The 22,316-nt window shown below is 42.3% G+C and overlaps 1 protein-coding gene across 1 annotated transcript in view; it reads left to right on the top strand.

Moving 5' to 3' along the window:
- Positions 1 to 208: 208 nt before the first annotated feature.
- The window catches only part of LOC118431833 (adhesion G protein-coupled receptor L2-like), a gene marked incomplete in the record, with an annotated part of 40,230 nt that continues 18,122 nt past the window's right edge, over positions 209 to 22,316 (top strand). Inside the window, 5 exon segments of the mRNA XM_035843220.1 lie at positions 209 to 955; positions 15,068 to 15,367; positions 18,308 to 18,733; positions 21,448 to 21,654; positions 22,104 to 22,148. Of these exon segments, the coding sequence (XP_035699113.1) occupies positions 856 to 955; positions 15,068 to 15,367; positions 18,308 to 18,733; positions 21,448 to 21,654; positions 22,104 to 22,148 (1,078 nt within the window).

Raw genomic sequence — 22,316 nt, 5'->3', positions numbered from 1 at the left:
CAGGTGGGGCCGTACAAAGATGGGTAAACAAGTTCACTGTCATTATAACGTCGTTTACACTTTCTGTTTATTGTGGGACTGAGAGCAATAATACAAACATTGTTACTAGGCGATAATAGAGAGAAATGGGAACTAGAACATATTCCATGTGATTGCATAGCCTAATGATACTGTGCGGAACACACCCAACCGGTTCTTACCCTGCCCACCCCTATTACAAAATCGCAGTTAGTAGCTTCCAAGAACATCTCTCCTCTCTCGTAGTCATACAGAGACTGCCAAGAGTTCGCGCCGTCGCCACGATTTTACGTCCTCTCCTGCCGTCCAATCAAGATTACGTCGACGTTGACGCCAAGCTGACGTTACATGACGCTCATCTGGTGAAAATCTCAACGTTGAGAAGCCTAGAAGGGAAGATTTGGGCACATGTGAGCGGTGTTGTGGGTAGTCGTCATTAACCAGTCGTGCTGTGTTTATGTGGTAAGACGGTGCGAGACCACGGTGTGAGTCAGAGTTGACACATCCCCGCTGAGTTACAGGTGTGGGCTTCGATCGTCTATCCCCCTTCAGCCAAAACAAACCTCACCCGCATGGACTAAAGCTGCCATGGAAAAATCACTTCTTTGTTGTAGGACTATTGGCTAAAAAGGAAGACCGCCAGCGCAACTTGAAGACCGACCCAGTGGAAATTGGTTGGCGGGGACGAGTGGCCTTGACCGGGCTGATCATCTCCAGCGACCTGTGGCCACATTGCTGCGAACTGTGGCATAACTACATCGTAAACTCTTCACTTCAAGTTGAACGTTATCCGCCCAGAATACATCCATCTGAAACAACACTTGGCACCGACAAGATATGGGGGATAGAGGAAGACGACAGACTTCGGCTTGGAAGGACGCCAGCCCGCTGAGCCATATCCGCCTTCGCGCGGTTCTCTGTGTCCTAATATTACCAGGTAAGCACTAGCTATGTCTCCGCTAACTTCTTACAACATCTCGCGCTGCCACACTTCTCTCCCGTGCCGGGGCTGACATGTCGACCCCTTGCATGCGAAGTCGTTCCAGCGGCACTCCCGATGCGCCCCGTGGACAACAAAGAAGCCCTTAGTAGCCAGACTGCTAACCAGAATATTTGTTCATGCCATGTTACCACAGGATAGAAAAACCTTAAGGTGTATAGTGAAGCAAGCACGACATGCACACTTTTGTTCGTTTCCTTTCTTTCCAAGCGATTGTCTCAAGTAGGTAGTCATAAGGGGCAGAAGCGAACCGTGCCAGCAGTTTGCTAAGGGGAGATTGTTGCCACCAAAGCGTCTCCATGCCTTCCGCTCCGCGTCCCAGGCGGTGCGGCACGTTTCCTTATCCCGGGTACCCCGGGTAAGCCGGCGGTACAGACGGCGGTACAGACGGCCTGGGGCGGGACCCATGCACCTGGCCGGGTCACGGGGTCGGGATCGCCTCCCAGACGGTTTATTTTCCCCTGTCCCATGTGTTGACAGCCGGTAGAGTGGATCAATAGAAAGCCAAACATATTAAGTCGAGCAGCGACAGACATACATGAGAATGTGTGGGGTGTGTTGATACAGAGGATAGCAGCCCAAACACTCCGGTATCATTAGATAGATAGATGCTCTTAAAAAAGAAATATTAGAGAATTCTCAGAGGACATCTCGCATCCAGAAATGAGCAGTATTTATAAGCCTAGCTTCGTCACACTTCTTACAAAAAACATACGAAGTATCATACAAATATATATACATGAGCGTACACATTTGTATAATATACATGATATGATACACTATATGCATATATTAAAGCCCGTACATATCTTCGAATGTACTACCAGCAATGTTCGTGACAGATGGTTCAATTGAATTAAAAACTCATCAACCACACGTCATTAGATAAACATCATTACAATTGCAGCGTTTCCATGTATGCCACAAATAGTAAGATATCATATTACCACATTACATGATAATCCATCCCGCGACAATAGAGAACACCAGAGACAACCGACTATATCATGTTCGTTGCCAGTCGACCTTTTTACAACCCTACACAACGGCAGATGTTGGGTTAGTTAAGGGTGAAGGTAGGGTGAAAGTGAGTTGTCCCCACCATTGTGTAGCGATGTTGCAACCAAAGTACAATAACCTGTTTATGGGTTGTAAATATATTATGAGGCACACGATGTCAAACACTTGACAATATACTTGTTGTAGTTTCAATTAGCCACTGCTGACTGGGCAGGGGTATATTATGTGTTGTTTATGGTAGTATATTATCTTTCTGGTTGTCCCGGGCCCAGGTTCGGACTATGGACGAAGTATGGCGATGTTTCGTTAGTTAGTTGTATAATATTACTCTCCAAGCAGAGGTAAGGCTCAAACTGTTTTTGGACGTTTTTATGCGTTTTTATCGGGCTTTCTATTTTCTACTGTTTTATTGATGTCTCGCGGCCTTAGAGAGTAGTGCATGCAATGTACGTGTTTTTACTACGGCTCGCGTTTTCAATACAGACGTTGAAAATACCGAATCGACTCAGTAACGGGGTTACCGGCAGACTTCTAAACTTTATTTTGTTTTCTTTACAAACTTTATGTTTAAAATGTGCGCTACTAAAGTAACGTACTAAATCGGCCGCAATAACCCCGAAATTGAGCCAGATATGAACCCTCACATCTGATTGGAGACTGATACAGACACCATAAGTCGGTTTGCCAGGTTACAGCGTAGGCGGGGAATCGTTTGAAAAGAAAATAGAAAGGAGCGTCAAATGTTCCAAAAACAGGCGCAGAACACTCAGTCCGACCCTTCAGCTTGCATCTGTTTGGAGAGCTGTAGTACCGAGCTAGCTACAATATATCAACGATCATAAACAACAGATGAAGATACACTACCCACTCTAACACTACTGACAGACACGGGCCTGGCCCGGTGGAACTTTACCTGTCTTTAATCTGAGACAATCTGTGCTTCTTACAACAACGGGCACGTGAAGGAATCCTCAAGAGGTTCTCACGAAACCTCGGTAAAACATATAACAAGGTCAAGGTGACAGAGAGAGTTGGAAATGAGCGGGTATCCCATCTGGAACGCGTCGACCCATCTCATGGTCTTCGTCTTCCTCATCTCCAAGCAGATGTTAGGTAGGGCGATGTTTTCTGACTGGTATGACTACTGTGAGGTAGTGGCCAACACAGACGCCAGGCCAGTATTACGATTTCCTACCCCCAACATCTGCTTAGACCCCTAAAAAGAACGGGCATCTAGAATTCTAAAGATTAAATGCGAATGTTGTACCTAAATGTAGGATTGAAATGGATGGCTTCCTTTTTATTTTCTTTCGCACCTCTCGTGCACGTGTTTCATATCTCCTGTGCCGCTAGTGCAGTAAATATTTCATGCAAGTCCTATCGACCATAGCCTATCCTCCTTGACCCCATACCGCATGGGTTTTCGGCGGTGCATTCGATGTGAAATCATGGAGGACACAAACATCCAAACAGTGTAACAAACATGAAAACTGTATTCTAAAACGTAGCAATTGAACGCAAAAAGCCGGTTGATTGATACCAAAAGGACCAATGACCTTTTTGAATGAAGTATGAAAATTTAAACTAGAGCCAAATGTTTCAGGTTTTCTGATATGTCCACACGTACCCCAAGCATCACAGTAAACGAATACGTCGCAATCTTCTAACGGTACAGCCCCAAAGCTGCATTTCACGACGTTTCATTAAACTTATTCTTTGGCGTCAACAAAGGTGATCATCGCCTCCACAGAGCCATATTCAACCACTATGAGCCGTAGGCAGCATTATTCTATGCAGATGTAATTGTATGTCTTAGTGCTTGAGACGTGTTTTTGTGGCGTTTTGTTCGTCGTTGTAGTAGTAGTCCGCGATTTTACTACAGGTCTAAAAAGAATACATAAATACGAGATCAGGAAGTGTCCATACTCTTCTTCTCCACCAGGCCTTCCTACGGGGATGCGGGGATCGTAGAATTCGGCAAAAAAATCGGGAAATTGGCCAGGGGAGTCAGTCTACGCTAAGGTTCATGTTTCCCCTGCGCGGCCGACCAACTCCTCTGGTAGGAAAAATCCCCTATTATTATCAAAACTCCCAAAGTGCTCTCCCTATAATGGCCAGCACAGCCAGTCTGTAGACACCGAGGCTGATTTAACTCTGCCTAATTGGCGGTTACCAGACCGTGCCTGTGACAGTGAGCCTGGCACGTGTCCCTGGATAATAAGACCCGTCCGGGCCGGGGTTTATCATTCAGGGCGAGTTTGTGGTCATCGGTAGGAGGCAGCTGATAATGGAAACACTGGCAGCAACTGGGGATTTACTTAGGCAAGGTCTGTAGCTATTGCGGCTGTCGATAATAATATTTTCTCTTTATCCTTGGCAGATTCCCATTTGATTTTTTATCTATTTTTATTTTAGTCACCCTCTCACTTAAGCAACCAATCGCTTAGTACTCACTCACTCGCGCACTCGCTCACTCACTCACTCACTCACTCGCTCACTCACTCACTCACTCTCACTCACTCACTCACTCACTCACTCACTCACTCACTCACTCACTCACTCACTCACTCGATACATCTCGACAAAATTTGAATCATTGACCAACTCACAACCTTATATAGGCCTAGACGTCAAAAGAAGAGATATGTTCTCTCTCTCTCTCCACCGTGCTCTCTCTCTTTCTCTCTCTCCACCGTGCTCGCTCTCTCTCACTCTGTCTCTCTTTGTCCTTTCCGTCTATCTGTTTGCCTCTCCTCTTTTCCGTCCATCTCTCTTCCTCTTCTATGGAAGATACGATTCTCGATTGTTCAGACTCTGAATCAGTGACTCTGAACAGGTCTCACCTTCGCCTTGCTCCATCAGAAGAGCCCGTGTAGTGTAGTGCGATGTTTAGGTGTCTGTGGCATGTTTACACAGCGGTACGCACGTCTGTCACACGTAAACACATGTCTCAAGGACACTGCTCACGCCTGCAAACACAGCGGAACACAACAACTCAATTAGTGACAATCAAATTGTACTTATCACTAATGTATAGGTGTGAAACGTGTCGTTTGGGGGCGATGTTTTATGGTAATCATATTAGTCTACAATCATATTAACGATTTTGTAGGGCAATTGGGATCAGATGTAAATAACTGATCATAACAATTCAATTAGTGACAATCAAATTGTAGTTATCACTAATGTATAAGCGTGAAACGTGTCGTTTGGAGGCGATGGTGATTATATTAGTCTACAATAATGTTAACGATTCTATAGGGCAATTGGGATGGATGTACATAACTGATCATAACAAATCAATTAGTGACAATTAAGTTGTTGCCATCGCTTGCTCATATCATGAAACGTGTCATTAAGGGACAGTATCATAGGGTAATTGTGATTGGATGTTGTTAAGTTTAATCTAATTAGCAGATACACATAATCACAGATAGATAACGTCCAACACTCCAACCGAAATATATTTCATAAACATGTCATTTGAGACAACATACTAGCGTAGCTCAAAATACTACAGTAGACAAGCGCTTTGTCTTTCTATACCTCTTGATTTAATACATAGCGGTGAAATATAATCATGAAGTTACATTGTAAACTATTTACAAGAATTGTATCTCCTATTCACTTGTTTATCGATGGGGTCCCTAACTTCGAACGCCGGTATCTATTTTCAACATCACAGTACAGCGATGGCAATTGTGAGAAATATTTTGCGTTTTCATGATATGAACTACTGAACGTTTAAGTTCTGCTTCGATAAAAACAATGGTAGGCTTCTGCTAGAAAGACAAACAAGAATTCGTTCGCCGGATTAAGGGTACTGTCGGCGATAGGGGACCTTCCGTTGCCGTTGTCCAAATTTTATAGATATATATCCATAAGAGGATAAGAGATTGCTAAGACGGAAACCCTCGTGGCTTTCCAGGAAGTAAAAATGGGAGGGGGTGATTTATAAAAATGATAACCAGCGACAGCGTTTATCTGAACTTGACAGTCAGGAAGCGTTCAGAAAATAAGCCAGGAAATCTATTTATATTCGCCGTTCCCAGATTGTTATATTTCTCTGACAAGGCAAAAATTACACCACGGATAATGAAAGTCACTTGGGTTTACTCTTTGCAGGAAAGCGGCAATTTGTATTTGGGTACGGCCCAAGCTACTCAATCTTTTCATGTGGGCGCCGTGGAAGTCCCAAATGAATATTTTCAGGCAAACACACAGACTTTCATGTACATAGGCGTACAAACACTTCAGTCTGCCAAGCGAGAAGCTATGGGAAGAGAAATATTTTCAGTTCCCCCGTCTTCTTGAAGGGTGCCATTGTTCCCCTCGCTGCGGAACTCTAGAGAGAGAGGAATAACACGCGAGGAGTGCAAGTCGTTAAAGTTTGTGTTTGTTTTTTCGGTGTTTTAAGTGATGTCCAAACGGTGTTAATCCTAGTGGTTGAGGTTTGATATAAACAGAGGATCAAGTCTCTGTAGATAGACTTTGCTGTTGTTATCTTTATAGTTACGATGCGGTCCAATTCACCGCGGGCCGTCTTGCGATTTTGGTGCTGTAGAATTTTCAAGCAGGCTGTGACAGAACCAACCGACGGCAAAGATCTAACACAACCCTTTCAGCTGAATTTTACACGGCCTTCACAAGAATGTTCTGTTTGCGATCGTACGACGGTCGTACGACGATCGCACGACGAATGTGACAATATGACGAATTTGCCCTAACAAACCAGAAATCTGTTCCTTCTTCAATTTCATGCTTACACACGAACCGAAATTGGTTCCGTAACTCGCTTCACCGCACAAGTATAGTCTGTTTTCTAATTGATTGGGGATTTTATTGACATTGACCTAAACGTAATTTTCAGCTTCCTGTGTGGTACTTTAAATGGTTAACATCGATTCTAAATCTTAAAGTCTATGAAAACAGCATCTGGATATCTTAATTCAATTCCAAATTTCGATTCTCTACAATAACAATAACAACCATAATTTAAAAGCAGACACATTGATTGAACCGTACGTTTCAGTGCACATAAGAAAAGACAGTTCTCAACATGTCTGAAAGGTGAGTTCGGTGTTTTGTGCCGCATTTCTTGACGCCTTTATGTCCGGCTTAGCTAAGAGAAACATACAAAGATCACAAGGCAGGGCTTCCTGTACAAATAGTTTTCTTTTAAGCCTAAAGCTGTGTATCCTGGCTCCGTGGGCGGTTAGTGGATACAGTATACATTTTAAGAGGTTCTCTGTAGTCGATATATCATATGTGCATTTAGCATACTATTGTTCTAAACATCGTCACAGAAAATCTGCACAGTTAAACCCACCATTGCCCACCTACGTCTGTTATGGTCTATTATCACTGCCTTTTCTATACGTGCAGTTTGAAACTGCAGAAATGGAGTCACTGCACAAGAATGTTATGTCAGATTCTATGTGAGATACAGGTCCCTGAACCGTGGGAATGGGACCTTGTTACATGTTTGTTTATGCTTGTTATTCTGACCCATAATCTGATGAGGGCGTAATCGTCTATTTTTACTGTAATCAGCGTGACGTAGGAGTTTGTCAATTATATAGGGCGGTGAGAAGGCCCGCGGCGGAGTTACACAAGGTTACACAGTGTGACATGTTACTCAGGGGAGTGAAAAGGATCGATACAGTCTCTAGAACGTGTAATGTTACACGTAACTTCAACCAGACACTGCCTATCATAGTCATCACCTTCGTTTCACAACATTGGTAAGGTAGACGTTGACGTAAAAGTGTCGACAACGTTAATGCGTTGTGATCTGGACATGTATCGGGTCAATTACCAACATGGATAGTTTTGTTCACTGACCCGATGTCTGTCGCATTAAGTGGGATAAACCCCTGGGTTCGTTGAACTGTTTGAGAATAGTTTATTACTTAAAGATTTGTTACAAATGTGTTGTAAAATGTCGATTATCAGTCAAACTGACAAAGACTGTCGCAAGTGAGTGTAAGAACGTCATAAATGTCGTCATCATTTGGGAAGATAAATGGGTACTCAATTGTTCACTTTCTTGGGGATCTATAGGGGTTTTCGCGCCACCGATCAGTAAATTAGTATTGCCTAATACCATAATCTTTCCAATTAACGGATAGACATTCTAGAGAAAAGACCAATGATAGTTCGATGATTAGTGTTGATTGCATCAACACGTTTTGAATGAAGAAAATTGGGTGTGGCAAACATGATCTATAGATTGTTACATTCTATGTTTATTGAGTTAATCGAGTTAATCTTTTAGAAGAAAACATTTTAATTACTGATAATGAGCCGTCAAAGTGTATTCATTAACTGATCATAATATGATGAAACAAAATCATGAGTAAAATGTGTGCAAATATATTTCATGTTACGCATACGTACATTACCCGTAGGCGTAGCACAAACGTTCTCTCGTGCAGTTGACAGGTCTTGCGCGATCAAAGACCCCAAAGCGCCCTCCCGTCTTTCTTGTTCATGCCCTCCAGCTCAATGACGCAAACAACAGAAGAAAATCATCGAGCATGCTGAATAATGTCTTTATAATTGGGCCCTGGGGTTCCTCAACACAATTGAGGTGCCGTGACTACATGTGCGATCTGACACAGGGAATTTTTCACCTGTCTGAATAATTTATCATCATCGCATTGTCGGAGACAACATGCTGTAAGATTAGATGTTTTCGAACCTTTGTGGGCTTGTATCGTGTCGTTTGCTCCACATCATTCTTTATGAGGATGATAGTCATTATGAACGTCTATGGATTCAGTTTTTTTATTTGTTCATTCGGGCCCTTATAGTGCCTACTAGGCATACGCTAAACTAGGGCTCGGCCGGGCAGCTTTCGGGAACTTTGTGTATATTGTTACGTATATTTTTTTTATTTTTCGTTTCCATGGAAATGTGACGTTTAATGTATATTTATGGGGTTGCCAGTCCTTCACCTTTAATAAACATGCTCGCGGCGCCTACTCTAACAGCTACCCCCCCCCCCCCCCACACACACACACGCACACACGCACACACAAACAATTTTACGTCTCCTCAAAAAGACGTGTACCCTACATAGTGCCCTGCCCAGGATAAAACTGGGATCTCCCACTTACCAACTGGAATCAGGAGCTCAACTGTGAGGCTGCTACCAGTTAAGTTACAGAGACAACCCTGAATACTAGTAAAGTTTGCAATGCAAATGAATACCCTATTTCGTGGCTTCACCATGTTCTCATTCATTTCAAGCTACTAATGACTCCTAATTCAAAATGCCCTTAGCGAAACTGGCAAATCCTTTCATTTCCTCCATGGATGGTGATTATGTTGTTTCAGCTTCTAAAAACAGACTTCTGAGAAGCTCGGCCCTCGTTCCGGGTCGCTGATCAAGGGTTAAGGGTTCGATTCCCACACCTTTTCTAGACAGCTTCTGCTTTCCATCACCTGCAAAACTCCGGACCTTGTATAAGCAATGATGCAGGGAAAACAGATAAAAATGATAGGAATGTGCTCAGCATGTCCAAGTTCGAGAACCATGGGGTATTTAGGTTAACTCAGCGGATATGTATGCCATTTTCAGGTATCTCGTAACGACATAGATCCCAATTGTAAATCAGGATGGCATAGAAATATGTGCATCTGGACTCCAGACATCACTACCAAGCACATAAAAATCTTAAAAGTGAACAAACACACAACACTACAGGTTACCTAGCAGGAACAACACATGTACATAGCTAAGTGGGCGACAGGCGAGTTAAGTACCTCAACCATCTGTCAGAAAAGTGCGTTTATTTTTAGCGGCCAGGTAACAGGAGAGGACCTTGCTATCCTTTATTGTTTTGACTAGACACTATCTCATTTCGTGCGTGGTTGCGAACATTGTCTGTTATCTGTGCCTCATGGCTATGTGATTCGACCAGTTGAGCGCCCGTCATTCTATGTAAATCCTTGACCCCCCCTCCCTTTTTCTTGAAATTTTTTTTTTTTGCGGCGTGATGCGTATTGTTTAGTTGCAGCTGTTATAACTGTATTCTGTATACTTTATATTGGCTTTTTTATCATAATGATGCATGCAATTACACAGAAATAGCGAAGACTACATCAACAAGAACTAAATGTCTTCTTCATAATACGATGGCGATCAACAGTACAATGTTCATAAATACGCTTCTCATTAAAGATTCACGACTTGGTTTCGCGTTAGCTATTCTATGTCCTGAGGAATTCGGCCTATAATTCCCTACTTAAGTCGTCCATTTTGACGTCAAATTGCGCTAACACATACAATATTAATGGAATGATTTTACAAATGACGTCATGTACAGGATTAGACTTTAAACGGCTTTAGAACGGCAGCTTACATGTGGTTGGCAAACAGTAGCCTCCTTCGCAGACTTTTATTTTATGGGGAGGGGGGCCCCGGTTCGCGATTTATAACATTTGCTAGGTTCTTTTGAAGGAAGTTTGCCGTTGACGGGAGTTTGCCGTGGAAGGCTAGTTCGAGGCGGGCAAAACTCCCTTCCTCTGCAAACTCCCTACCCCATCACACGAGGACCTAGCCAACATTGAAAACCGCCCCCCCCCCTTAAAATAAAAGGCTGTCCAATATGGCTAGACAAATATGGCGTCTGCACAAACATAACAGTAAATGAGTAATAGTGTTGTGTGTCTGTCGCTAAAACAGCAGGCTTTCAACTGCGATGTGTGATCAAACAGGCTTTCTTTGCACAACATGGGAAGAGCGTAGTGATGAAATACTAACCCATCGGGTGGGAGTTAGTGCCTGTTTGTTGAACATACCTTCGTCACATGACAACATACAGTAGTGTCAACATGTCTAAATGTGCTGTTTGGTGACAACAGACAGGATATGTAATGTTGTCAGAATGTTTTAAAGATGTTTGAAGAGTCATTAAGGCATAGGTAAAGCGTGATGATCGAGGTAATAGTAATATAAATGGCAAAACATTGTCACGAAATCAAATTTACACAATAGTTCAAGATGTTGTACATGCAATCTAAAAAGAACAGTTTTCACATACCCTTGACTTTTTAACCTTCCCCCTACCAAATAAAAACAACACCATTTACTTGTATTTTTATTCGTGTTGAGTACTGTAGGCGAGTCTATCACTATGTAAAAGCGATCTTAACCATTTGTTCGGTTTTTGCTAGCGATTACCAGCTCAATATGAATCTAAACCGGAACTTAAATCGTTCAACCGGTATAACCGCCCTTCGCCGTAGCACACCAGCTTCGCAGGCACGCGAATGACGTATCACACTTACACAGCTCATATCTAACTCAACTGCCGTTTAAACCAATATGTAGTGAACACGCTCCGCCATACTTGATAACAACAATCTACATCTTGCAAAAGTTTGTGGAGTAAACTCGTCGATTCTGGGTTGATAAAACTGGTAGCAATAACTCTTTATCTAGTTGACTAATACTTATCTAGGATCAGCCGAGGAGTTCTAATACACGTGGCTGCCCAAACAAGCAGACCAAACATGAACTGTCTGGCTTAACCATTGACATCACAGAATATGGGCAAACGCAGTTCTGTACTAACGAAAGGCATATAGACGTTCAGATGAAGCTGTTTAACTCCTTATTACGGTAAGGTAATGGATTCTAGAAGCATTTGGTACCGACGGCTACATGTGTTGGAAAATTGCAATTGTTAGATGGAGACTGAATGGAGACATATTGCCTGTTCTGTGATGCTGTACGTGTGTGCGTGTGGTTGCCTCTTGGACGGTCTCATTTTAAAGTTCTGGGAGGGGTGCTGTCAGCATATGATCAAATGAAAGGGTCATCTATAATACGTGAGACATGATAACTGAAATAAAAGGGGTGGAGTATGATATATTCCTCCTGCCTTTCGCAAATGAAGGCATCACGCAGTCAATTATAAAATCTATAGTATTTTACATTATCGACTGGGCATTAAAGGAAAACGTTTACTCATTCATGATCGACTGTACGCTTGAATCGTACGCAGAAGAGGAATACGGGGATAACCGTTGTTCAATGGAAGAATGATAAACGTTTATATGGAGGGCGACTGACCCTGTCCTTGGTGCTGACGGCATATCATGCCAAAGTGCTATTCCATCCTTGGTTTGTGTGTCAACTACAGTACCTTCGTCGTAAATACTAAATCCCAGGGAATTGCGGAAGAAGCATGTATTCTATAACTACCACTTTCCCCCTAATTTGTTTATCTTGAAGTACCCATAGTTACCGTTTCCAATCCCAAAATAGAGAGATTAGGAAGGCAGATAGGAACGACTAAATAGCGGTGTCGCCGTAATTGTATACATTAGGGATGCTAACGTAGAATCAGGGAACCGGCGATAACCTAGAATTACAGCTCCCTTCTCTGTTGTCAAGACATTAGACAGGTTTTCCGACAATATGACGGTGGCTTTAGGCATGAGCTCAGGCCATTCGGGAGGCCATAACCTGGCTCCATACATAAATGTATTACACGACGGCGTCACACAAAATCCATACGCTTATGTTAAGGTTGCATTTTCACTTCTTCCTTCACTTCTGATAATGGATGGGATGGGATACGGAGAAGGCTGGCTTCTTGGGTTGCAGAAAAAGTTTTAGAAGTCGGCCAAATTGGTTAAACGATTTGCCAGAGGAGTACGCCAGCCAAGTCATTCTCTACCAGACTCCTTGGATTGCTGAGGAAAAATGACAAAAACTTGCCAAATACTAAGAATTATTTTCCTGAGGAGTAAGTCAGAGAAGAGCTTTTACATTAGTCTCTGTCAGACTCCTTGGGTTGCTGAAAAATAGTGAAAACCGTCCGATGAAGCGAAATAGTAAAAATGCAAGACTTCTTGGCCAGACTGTTTCCCGGGCCTCCATAGGCCAACTTCTTGGCTCTAGGGCCAACATCCTCCCAAGGAAATTCTACAACAGCCCCCCCCCCCCACACACACACATATTTTGAGATCGGGAGATTGCCATCCAGACTCTGCCGGCTAATTCAGCAGCCTATTTAAAAAAAATTCTACTATGTATTTCTCCAACAACCAAGAAAGTGTAGAGATTAGAAAAGCTCAAAAGGCCATCACATGCGAAAGATTGTCGGACAGCCTCCACTTTTTTCTCACGGCCAAGGCATTTCCCGTCCTCTTATCAAGGACGATCCTTGCTTAACCCTTGCCCCACTAAGCCCCCGCAGGTGGTTCGGTTCGCTCGTCTGGTACCAAACAACCTCGCACCAGTTAGATGTATCATTTACATGGCGCGACATTCGCGACCTCCGATTCTTTGTGTTGGTCGTTAGCCAGTCTAGCGCCAAAGTGATTTACCTCTCGGGGTGACGTCATTGTTTGGGTTCGCGTAGTTGAGGGAAATGTGCCGCCAACTTGGTGGAGAGAAGAGGGCATGTTGTGCCTCTTCAAGGTCAACAGAGTTCAAAAGCTTCATTACAAAGTGACAAATACCTTTTCATATCTAACGTTTGAGTCACTTTAAGCAACTAGTCTGTGACTTGGGAAGAAGGCGGCACAGAATTTGTCACTCCAATGGCTATCTTCGAGATCTATGCCGTAGGCAGTACCATTGTTGTACACAGATATACAATCAATACACAAACCCTCTATCCATGTCTTTTGTTAAAGAAATCACCAATTTTTGCCAAGTATATTACCACTTAAGAGAAAGTTTTGCTTGATTGTTTTTTGTGAGGTTAAACGTAAATTTCAAACTGATAGGGTCTTAATTTACAAACCGTGACACAATTTTTATTCAGAGGTAGGGAAAATATCCAGGCGTAAATAGACCATTCACTTCATTAAATTCTTCACTGAATACCTCGTACCTAATGAGTGGTATATAATCATTGCACAAAAATAGCGCCCACTCTCCAGACAGCAACTTGTCTACACATTTGACTTCTTTTTGACAGGAAACATTGAAGTTGTCCCGTGCATAACTTTTCGCCTTTCGCCATGTGCTTGTTGAGGTAAACATTCAGAACGACGTGTTGATATAACTCGAGATGTGAACGAGGCTTCTACGATTTGAATCGATGCCAATAATTTGAGCATTTTCCATCCAGAAGGAGCAAAACCTATAACGAATACTTTAGGACAAACATGAAATGTCGAGATTTCTGACTTTGAATCTCTAAAATGAGAATCCTCAATGAAATTTGTTTAAAAATGCTCAACCATCTGTTTTATCTATCCTTGTGTGCGCCTTGTAAGATATCTTGATTGCACTAAGGACATAAAAGTAACACCTTAATGTTTACACCTTGGAACCAATGGTGCAAATGATACTCCAAACGCAACATGTTTGATACATTGATACTTCTTTGTTCACATATATAGCCGTAGCAGACCTTTTGATGAGTCAATAAAAACCTATAGATATCATTTTGACATGCAGTGCAAGCAGTTGCATGCTAATGACAAAGTGTTCGTCCTCATTCGTCCTTCACCCACATCTTGCAGAATAGATGGAGTAACTGTTGACCTTAGTACTATCAGCCTCATCAGGTATCGGTGCCCACAATCAGGATTGAACTTTTCAACGGGTAGATTCAATTTACTGTTGAAAGGCTGTGGGGGTCTGCCAGGCGCTTTACGAGTACGTTGAGTAGGATCCCTTGAGAGACTGGGCACGTCGCGGCTTGAGCGTAGAAGAGTGTATAAGGGGCTCCTTTTACTTATAGACGTATGGAAGACACACAGATGTTCCGCAACCGCACGCACTTCTCGGCGTCTAAGTACTCTCGTCTTTAAGACAAAACAACTTTATTTGTCTTTGTAATCACTTCCATGTACGTATCAGAAAGTAGTTAAGTTACCTAAAATTGCAATGTTTCATTTATACTAAAATGCATTGTTGCAGTTATACTTAGTCAAAGGTTTGGACGCTGTACATATTCTCACTTATGAAAAAAATAGATATTCTCTCAAAGATCTATGATTACAGATATGTCATTGTAGTTTTTAAACAAAATTCCTATTGTTTTTTTCTTGCAGTGAGCCTTTTGCCAACCTTTACATCCGGGTCTTGCGCCGGGTCGCCATGTTCGAACAACGGCACATGCGTACCAGTGACTCCATCCTCCAGCCATCCCAACTCGCTACCGGTCCGTCTGAACTGTCCGGAGGGCTGGATCAGGCAGGGAGGGTCCTGCTACAAGTTTCACATCAACGACAGGAAGAGCTGGGAGGAGGCGAGGCAAACTTGTCGAGGGGAGTCCTCAGAGTTGGTTTCCATAGAAACGGAGGAAGAACACGACTTCCTCCGAGCGCTGACGGTCAATGGCTTGTACAGTGGTGAGTTTTCTACCCTATTTTACTGGTCAAAAGTTGAAGTGATGTTAGTATGGCGCTTTTGTTTCTCATTATTCCCATTTGCACGTATCATCAACTTGGGGAGTACCATAATACCACCACATGAGAAAATAATGAATTTAAAGTTTTTTAAAGAGATGTACCAATGCAGCATCAGTAATCCTCAGGAATATGCTTCAGATATTTAGGTGTTCATTTAATATTGAAAAGGTCTCTTTACCAATGGTCTTTATGTGACGATATCATGGCACCGGGGAAATTATGAAAGTTGATGTTTACGGCCTGTAGAAAAGCACTGATGGTTAATGTATAACTTTCTTCAAAGCAGAAAACAACATCTTAACCAACAGAAAACCTCCAGTCCAAAGTAATTGTCCACCTTAACACACTCTCAAGTTCATTGCCTTTTTCTGTTATTTACCTTTTCACGATCTTTATTCATCAGATTAAAAAAACTGTTCGATTTTATAATGAGTGAACTGTTGAGCCATAGCCACAGTTGCCATACACACATAACAACTGGGCTGCGTGCGCACGATAACAGGTGAAAACTTAGTACGCCATATTGGAAAGTAGAGCAAAGCAACATGGGAAACCTAACAGCAAAGCATCATGGGCAACCTACATATTTTGTTGTGAATTCCTGTACAAAGTGCTGTAGGTAAAATTGAACTCGTATAAATCTATGTCATACCAATTGTGTGGTCTGAATTTAAAAGCAGTCTCTGGTTTCTAAAAAGTTCAAGTCGTGGCGGTCAATGCCACATCCCTGTTCTTTCTCCGGGCGTATGGCGTATGCGCACTTGACAGATTGTTCAAAGACCTTTTTCGGTGACAACGTGGGTTGTTGGCAGGGTTGTTGCACCCTTCTGGAAGGAATGGCGTCCAATTTACTGTGCTGACAGATCCCTTATTGCTATCATGTACAGGATTTAGTGTGAGTCATTTTAGCTACACACGGACACATCTGCTGAAGGCGTTCGGTTCATGACTGGGAAATAAGGTCCAACAACCCCCACAAGTCACAACAAGAAAGTATAAAAGCCGTGAATGAGGCCCTGTCACGCCGAGTAATTGCCTACTATTTGTCCGACACTGGAGATGGATGTGCGGAGCAAGGCACCACTTAGTGGGTAATCAGGTGTTCTATATGTGCAGAAAACCAAGGACGCCGTTTAGAAGATGTGATTCGTCTTTTCGAAGCAATCAATGTAGTTGGGAAAGAGTGTGACTTCAGTTTACAAAGTTATCATTTCACATTTCAATTGACTTTGACTTGCCAGGAAAGACGTCATGGTCGACAACTCAGGAATAGCATTTTGCACATTAAAAGGAATATGTCTTGACCTGTTTTCAGATGAAACTGACATGTGAAGAAAGTGTTCCTTTTATTGGTAGAGAGGGAAAATTGAATTGGAAATAGATGGAGTGTAAAAGCTTTGGCTCTGCTGAAGGGATACATATTGGGATGAGCACGAGGATGTTGTAAAAGTAAATTACGTGCTTTTTATTGGCTGTTGGTTCAAATAGTTTAAGGAAAAGGGGTGGGGGTGTTCGTAATACATGTAGGAGGAAGGGGGCAAAGTGTTGGTCTACTGGCAAATATGTTTTACTAATAGGAATAATGGTGTCCACTTCGTTGTCACTTTGCTGACATACTGTTAGAAGTACAAAATGTACATCTAAGGCCATGTTGATTAAATTATATGGATGGCATCCTCTTGGAATCCCAAAACTGATGCGAGCGTGCGAATTTTAAAAAAAAGTTTGGAAAAAAGTTTGCTTCATTGTGAAATATAAGCCGGGAAGGTTCAACGATGACCTAACACACAGAGTATGGTATACCGAACGATAGATTTGTTTCATTTCCTTCTTTGACATCTTCTCCTTTGGCCTTAAATTAACGTTGATACTCTATAACGTCAGGACACGTATTACGATTTGTTTTCAACCCACGGCGTATATTTGCTCATTTTGTAGGTGTTTTGTACGATTTACAGTATGATTCAAAACATTTTTTTCTGGCCGAAAAAAATTGATACGCGAATGTCATCCATATAACCAAATCAACATGGACAAAGCCTGGTTCAATGAACATCATCCATAAGCTGGAACCTAATCTACACGTATATTCCGTTCCAAGACTTGTCGGCACGATCTTAACTCTAAAGAGCTCAAGCAGAACATAGCGAGATCACCACTTTGGCTCCACAAGCAAATGAGATATCGGCTTTAATTCTCGTATGTAGAGATGTCGGTGGGTCACAGAGAAACAAGGTGTCGATGACAAAATCAATGAATGAGAAGATAGAGTGCCTAAAGGAGTGCACAGAGAGGCTTGCCGTGACATGTGGTTACAGTGGATCTTGACATATGTTAGCTTGAAGACACGATCTTCACCCATATCAGCACCGGATGTCAGGAAGAGCTTGGAGCTGCAGATCACCTCATCAGAGGAGCGTCCCTCGTGGCAATTTTGTTTGCAATATTCCGAATAAATGTTTTTATTTTCATTCATGTGAAGAAAAAAACTTATGATCAAGTGGTTGAAGTACTGCACAGAAACTATTCCCTTTGATTTTATAAGAAAAGTGAAATCTCGAGAGTTAAGACATACCGGAATCACTATATTTGTGTGTTTGTGCTTGCTTTGCTGTTGATGAAATACTGTCTGCATGTGTTTTTTGGTGATTTATGTCAATGGTGATACGTTATGCCATTCGGTATCATACATACATGCCAATGATACATAAAAATTCAGCTGACCATTTTCAGCAAATTAAAGCATAGACAATGTTCTCACTGGTGATGCACTTGACCATTGAGTGTGTGACCATGGCCTCTTTCTCTCCATTGATAAGAGGAAGGCATCTGATTCCTTGTTGTAAAGACGACGTATGTATTGTACACGTTTGTTTCTAGGCTTATTCGATGAATGTCCGACGAACAACACTCTATTCTACAACAATAAAACGTATACCGCCTCCTTGGAAAAGTTGACTCAGTCCCAAGCTTCTGAAGTTTGCCAGGCTAAGGGCGGTCGCCTGGTCGCCCCAAAGGACGCCGAGTCTTATACGAGAGTCGTATTTCTCAAGAACTGTTTGGACAGAACTGAACAGTTTTGGCTAGGGTTGATGAAAGTCAACGGAAGTTGGGTGTTCAGTGATGGCACGGAGGCTGGTGGGTTCCAGCCCTGGGCGCCGGGAGAACCGAACAACAAGAGCCGGCTCTGTTCTCACATTGTGCGGGGAAACAGAGGGAACTCCCGGACGGACCAATGGGCGGATGCCTACTGTAATCAGTGGAGCTTCAGTTATGTCTGTGAAGTGGATGGAGATGTCGGTGGAGGTAGGAAGCCGTAGGAGGCCGTTTCGTATCATTGGTTGGTGGCGGGGTTGGTGGAGGTGGAGGTATTCATCGTGTGAACAAGCCGTCTGTCTCACGTGTATTTCTTTCTTTCCTCCTCTAAATAAAACGTGGTCAACCCAGACTTGAATGGAACAGAAACGCGCAACGGAACTGGGTTCTGTGATGTGAAAGCGCTGTGTAATCAGTCAGCAGGTACCAAACCATGAGTACTTTGCAAGGTGGCTGTAGACTTGCTGTAGAGGGCAATCTGCTTGTTAAATCAAGCTTTATGCACCAGAGGAATTCTTTTGATGCGACATATAGAAGGCGTTATAAAAGGAAGATGTCAAAATAGAAAGGCAGCAAGAATTGCAAATAAGGATTCCCATTTAATGATATTTTTGTACAAAAGTTGTCATACGTATTTGTGGACATCAAGGTTTGCTTTGCATCCAACGATAATGTAGCTGTGCTTACGTAAAGCAAGTAACGCCTTTCTAATATAAGCTATTCCTTTAGAAAAACATGTATGGGACTATACGTTTTATTCTTTGACATGTCAGGAGGTAGCCCAATACCTCCCACAACTGATGGGTACAGCGGCGATGGTGAGGAGGAAGACAATGTCAACGGAAATGTTGATGACGACGAAAGTCAAAGGAATAGTGAAGATGATGACAACGATGACGATGTTGCTGATGACAGTGATGCTGGTGGTGATGACGATGACAATGTCAATAATGAGGGAGACAATGACAATGATAATATCGATGATGCTAATGACAATGGCAGTGATGCCGATGGTGGTAATATTGACGATGCTGATGGAAATGGCAACGATTATGAGGATGATGATGATAATGGCAATGATGCTGACGTTGACGACAATGGAGTTGATGGTGACAACGATGGCAGAGGAAACGGAAACAACGGAGGAAACGGAAACAACGGAGGGAACGGAAACAACGGAGGGAACGGAAACAACGTGGGGAACGAAAACAACGGAGGGAACAGAAACAACGAGGGGAACGGAAACAACGGAGGGAACGGAAACAACGGAGGGAACGGAAACAACGGAGAGAACGGTAACAACGGAGGGAACGGAAACAACGGAGGGAACGGAAACAACGGAGGGAACGGCACCAACAACGCTGGAGGAAACGGCAACAATGGCCAGCAAAACAACAATGGCAACAATGATAGGGAAAACAACGGTCGTGAAAATGCTGATAATGGAAGACGGAGGCGCAGCGCCGACGGAAGGGCACAACATCAAAGTACCACTATGCCACTATCCACAACGGCAATGAACGGCAACGGTAATAACGTAGTCGATAGTTTAGAACCTCGCAAAGATATCCGGATTCCGGAAGAGTAGGAAACAATTGCAGGAATCCGGATGGTGACAAGGTGCCTAAGTAGTTCAAGAAGAACTTACTGCTAGGTGTTACCCTGCGGCTATGTTTTATGATCATTGCTTGCAAGACTCTGGGTTTCTCGCGATAATTGCCGAGATTGCCACCCGCTCAAATTGAACCACCTTCTGTCTCTCATCTGCTTGTGTCTGTCATCCTTTGTCTTTTGCATCGCTCATTGACAGCATAAATGGGTTGAAAGGTTTTGCATGTGGGGACTTGAATTAACTCTTTTGGTGTGGGTATCAATATTCTGTAACATAGTAGTACTAAAATCATCAGGATGTCCCGTTCTTTTACATGGCTGCCTCAAGTATGGGATACATTGATTGATTGATTCTGATTATACAAATTTTGTATGCTTTGGGAAGAAAGCATTTCTTTTTATTACAGGGGCCGGGCATTTTAATGAAAGATACTAGAGTCCATTCCAAGACACCATGAGGGTTTTTAGGCGATATTTATAATTAGTCTGAATTATTTTGAATAAAAGAATATCTGAGCCACAATAATTGAATTGTTTTAAAAAAATTGACTGAGAAAGTACTCATATATTTGAATTCCTTTGAATATCTTAGAAACATTTTGAAACTTACTGTACAAAAATATCTTTATTTAGAATTATTGTGAAACCTCTGTGTGATTATTTCACATTTACAAACATATAAAAAAATGGTAAACCTGGCCAAATGGTTAAATTAGTTTATTGCCCCCATAAAAGTAAGCCCTATTGTTTCATCTGTATATTGTTAGATTTCACAGCTGGGCACTGGTGGATCCTTCGTGGTGGGCCATTGTTGCATGGCACCCAACCATACTTTGCAAGGATGTGTGAATTACTATCTTCCCAGCCCACTGAACCATTTACAAAAAATGGTAGAAAATGGTAGAAAATGGTAAATAATGGTAGAATGCTGTTATCATTATTTAGAAACCATTAGAAGTATCCAATTCCACACCATGAATATTTCCAAAGTTTTACAGGACCAGGGAAATATTTATAAAGTTGAAACAGTGTTACAAATATTTCTGAAGTATCAAATGTCCTAGACATATAATTACAAAACTTTAAAATCAATTCTAAACAATGGCCACAAACATCCGCATGGTGTCTTGGAATGGACTCTACATGATAGAATATTAACAATTTGTACTTATATTTGAATTTTCGAAAGTCGATTGTGTGTTTTTTTCTTTCTATTCACTATGGGTTTTGCCACGGTAGTTGGCTTCGTGGCCAAAAAAACATCCATTCTGTAGCTAATGGGCAAATCTTTGACTCTTCCTTGTAAAACACAGATTCGTTTTGGACCAGTGGAACAGACGAGTCTAGTGAGGGCGTATTCAAGTGGAACGCCACGGGAAGTAACGTCACGGCCGGCGGCTGGAAGACAGGAGAGCCGAACGGCAGGCGGAACGAGAACTGCATCGAGCTGCGGAGGCAACACAACTTCTTGTGGAACGACGCCAGATGTGAACATAAGAATTTCTTTATCTGTGAGATAGGTGAGACGTTTTTTGTAAACAGGCTAAACTACAGAGTATCATAAACTAGGGGCATGGTCTGTAGACTCTATACCGATGCCAATGTAGATGTTACCTACCAAGGTATCTTATACGTCTTTCTTTTTTGTGTCTGTATCTGTATCCAGATTTAAATAGCCAGTATAACAGTCCTTCGGCGTAATACACCAGCATCGCAGGCACATGGCGCTGCAGCAGCTGGTTATGTTACACTGTCATAACCTAACCTGCACATCTATCTGTAGGTACCGTTTCAAGCTATCTAAAGGAGGATGCCTCTACAGTACTGGGTGACCGGTGGCAACGAGTTCCAGATATGATATTTCTAGGCAAAAACGTTGATATTTCTGGTACTTCGCGTCCATGGGTTTGGCCTGGATAACTTTCGTTTAGTTTAGTTGCATAACCAGAACATTCATGTTGTTTTTCAGGAACAAAAGACTTTTGGGCGGTGGAACCGGAATGGACAGATAAAGGTAAGATATTTTCATCTTACCATATGCATCATACGATGGTCAACAATGTAAGAATAGAGCTTGAAATACATGTATATATCGAAATGTATGTGTGGTATTTTGATGGATGTAAACATAATAGATTTAAAGAGAGGAATGTACGTTACAACCGGATATATTTTACCGTTT

Source organism: Branchiostoma floridae, chromosome 15, assembly GCF_000003815.2.
Source record: "Branchiostoma floridae strain S238N-H82 chromosome 15, Bfl_VNyyK, whole genome shotgun sequence".
In the NCBI taxonomy this organism is placed as follows: domain Eukaryota; kingdom Metazoa; phylum Chordata; class Leptocardii; order Amphioxiformes; family Branchiostomatidae; genus Branchiostoma; species Branchiostoma floridae.
This window is presented reverse-complemented; position numbering and strand designations above follow the sequence as displayed.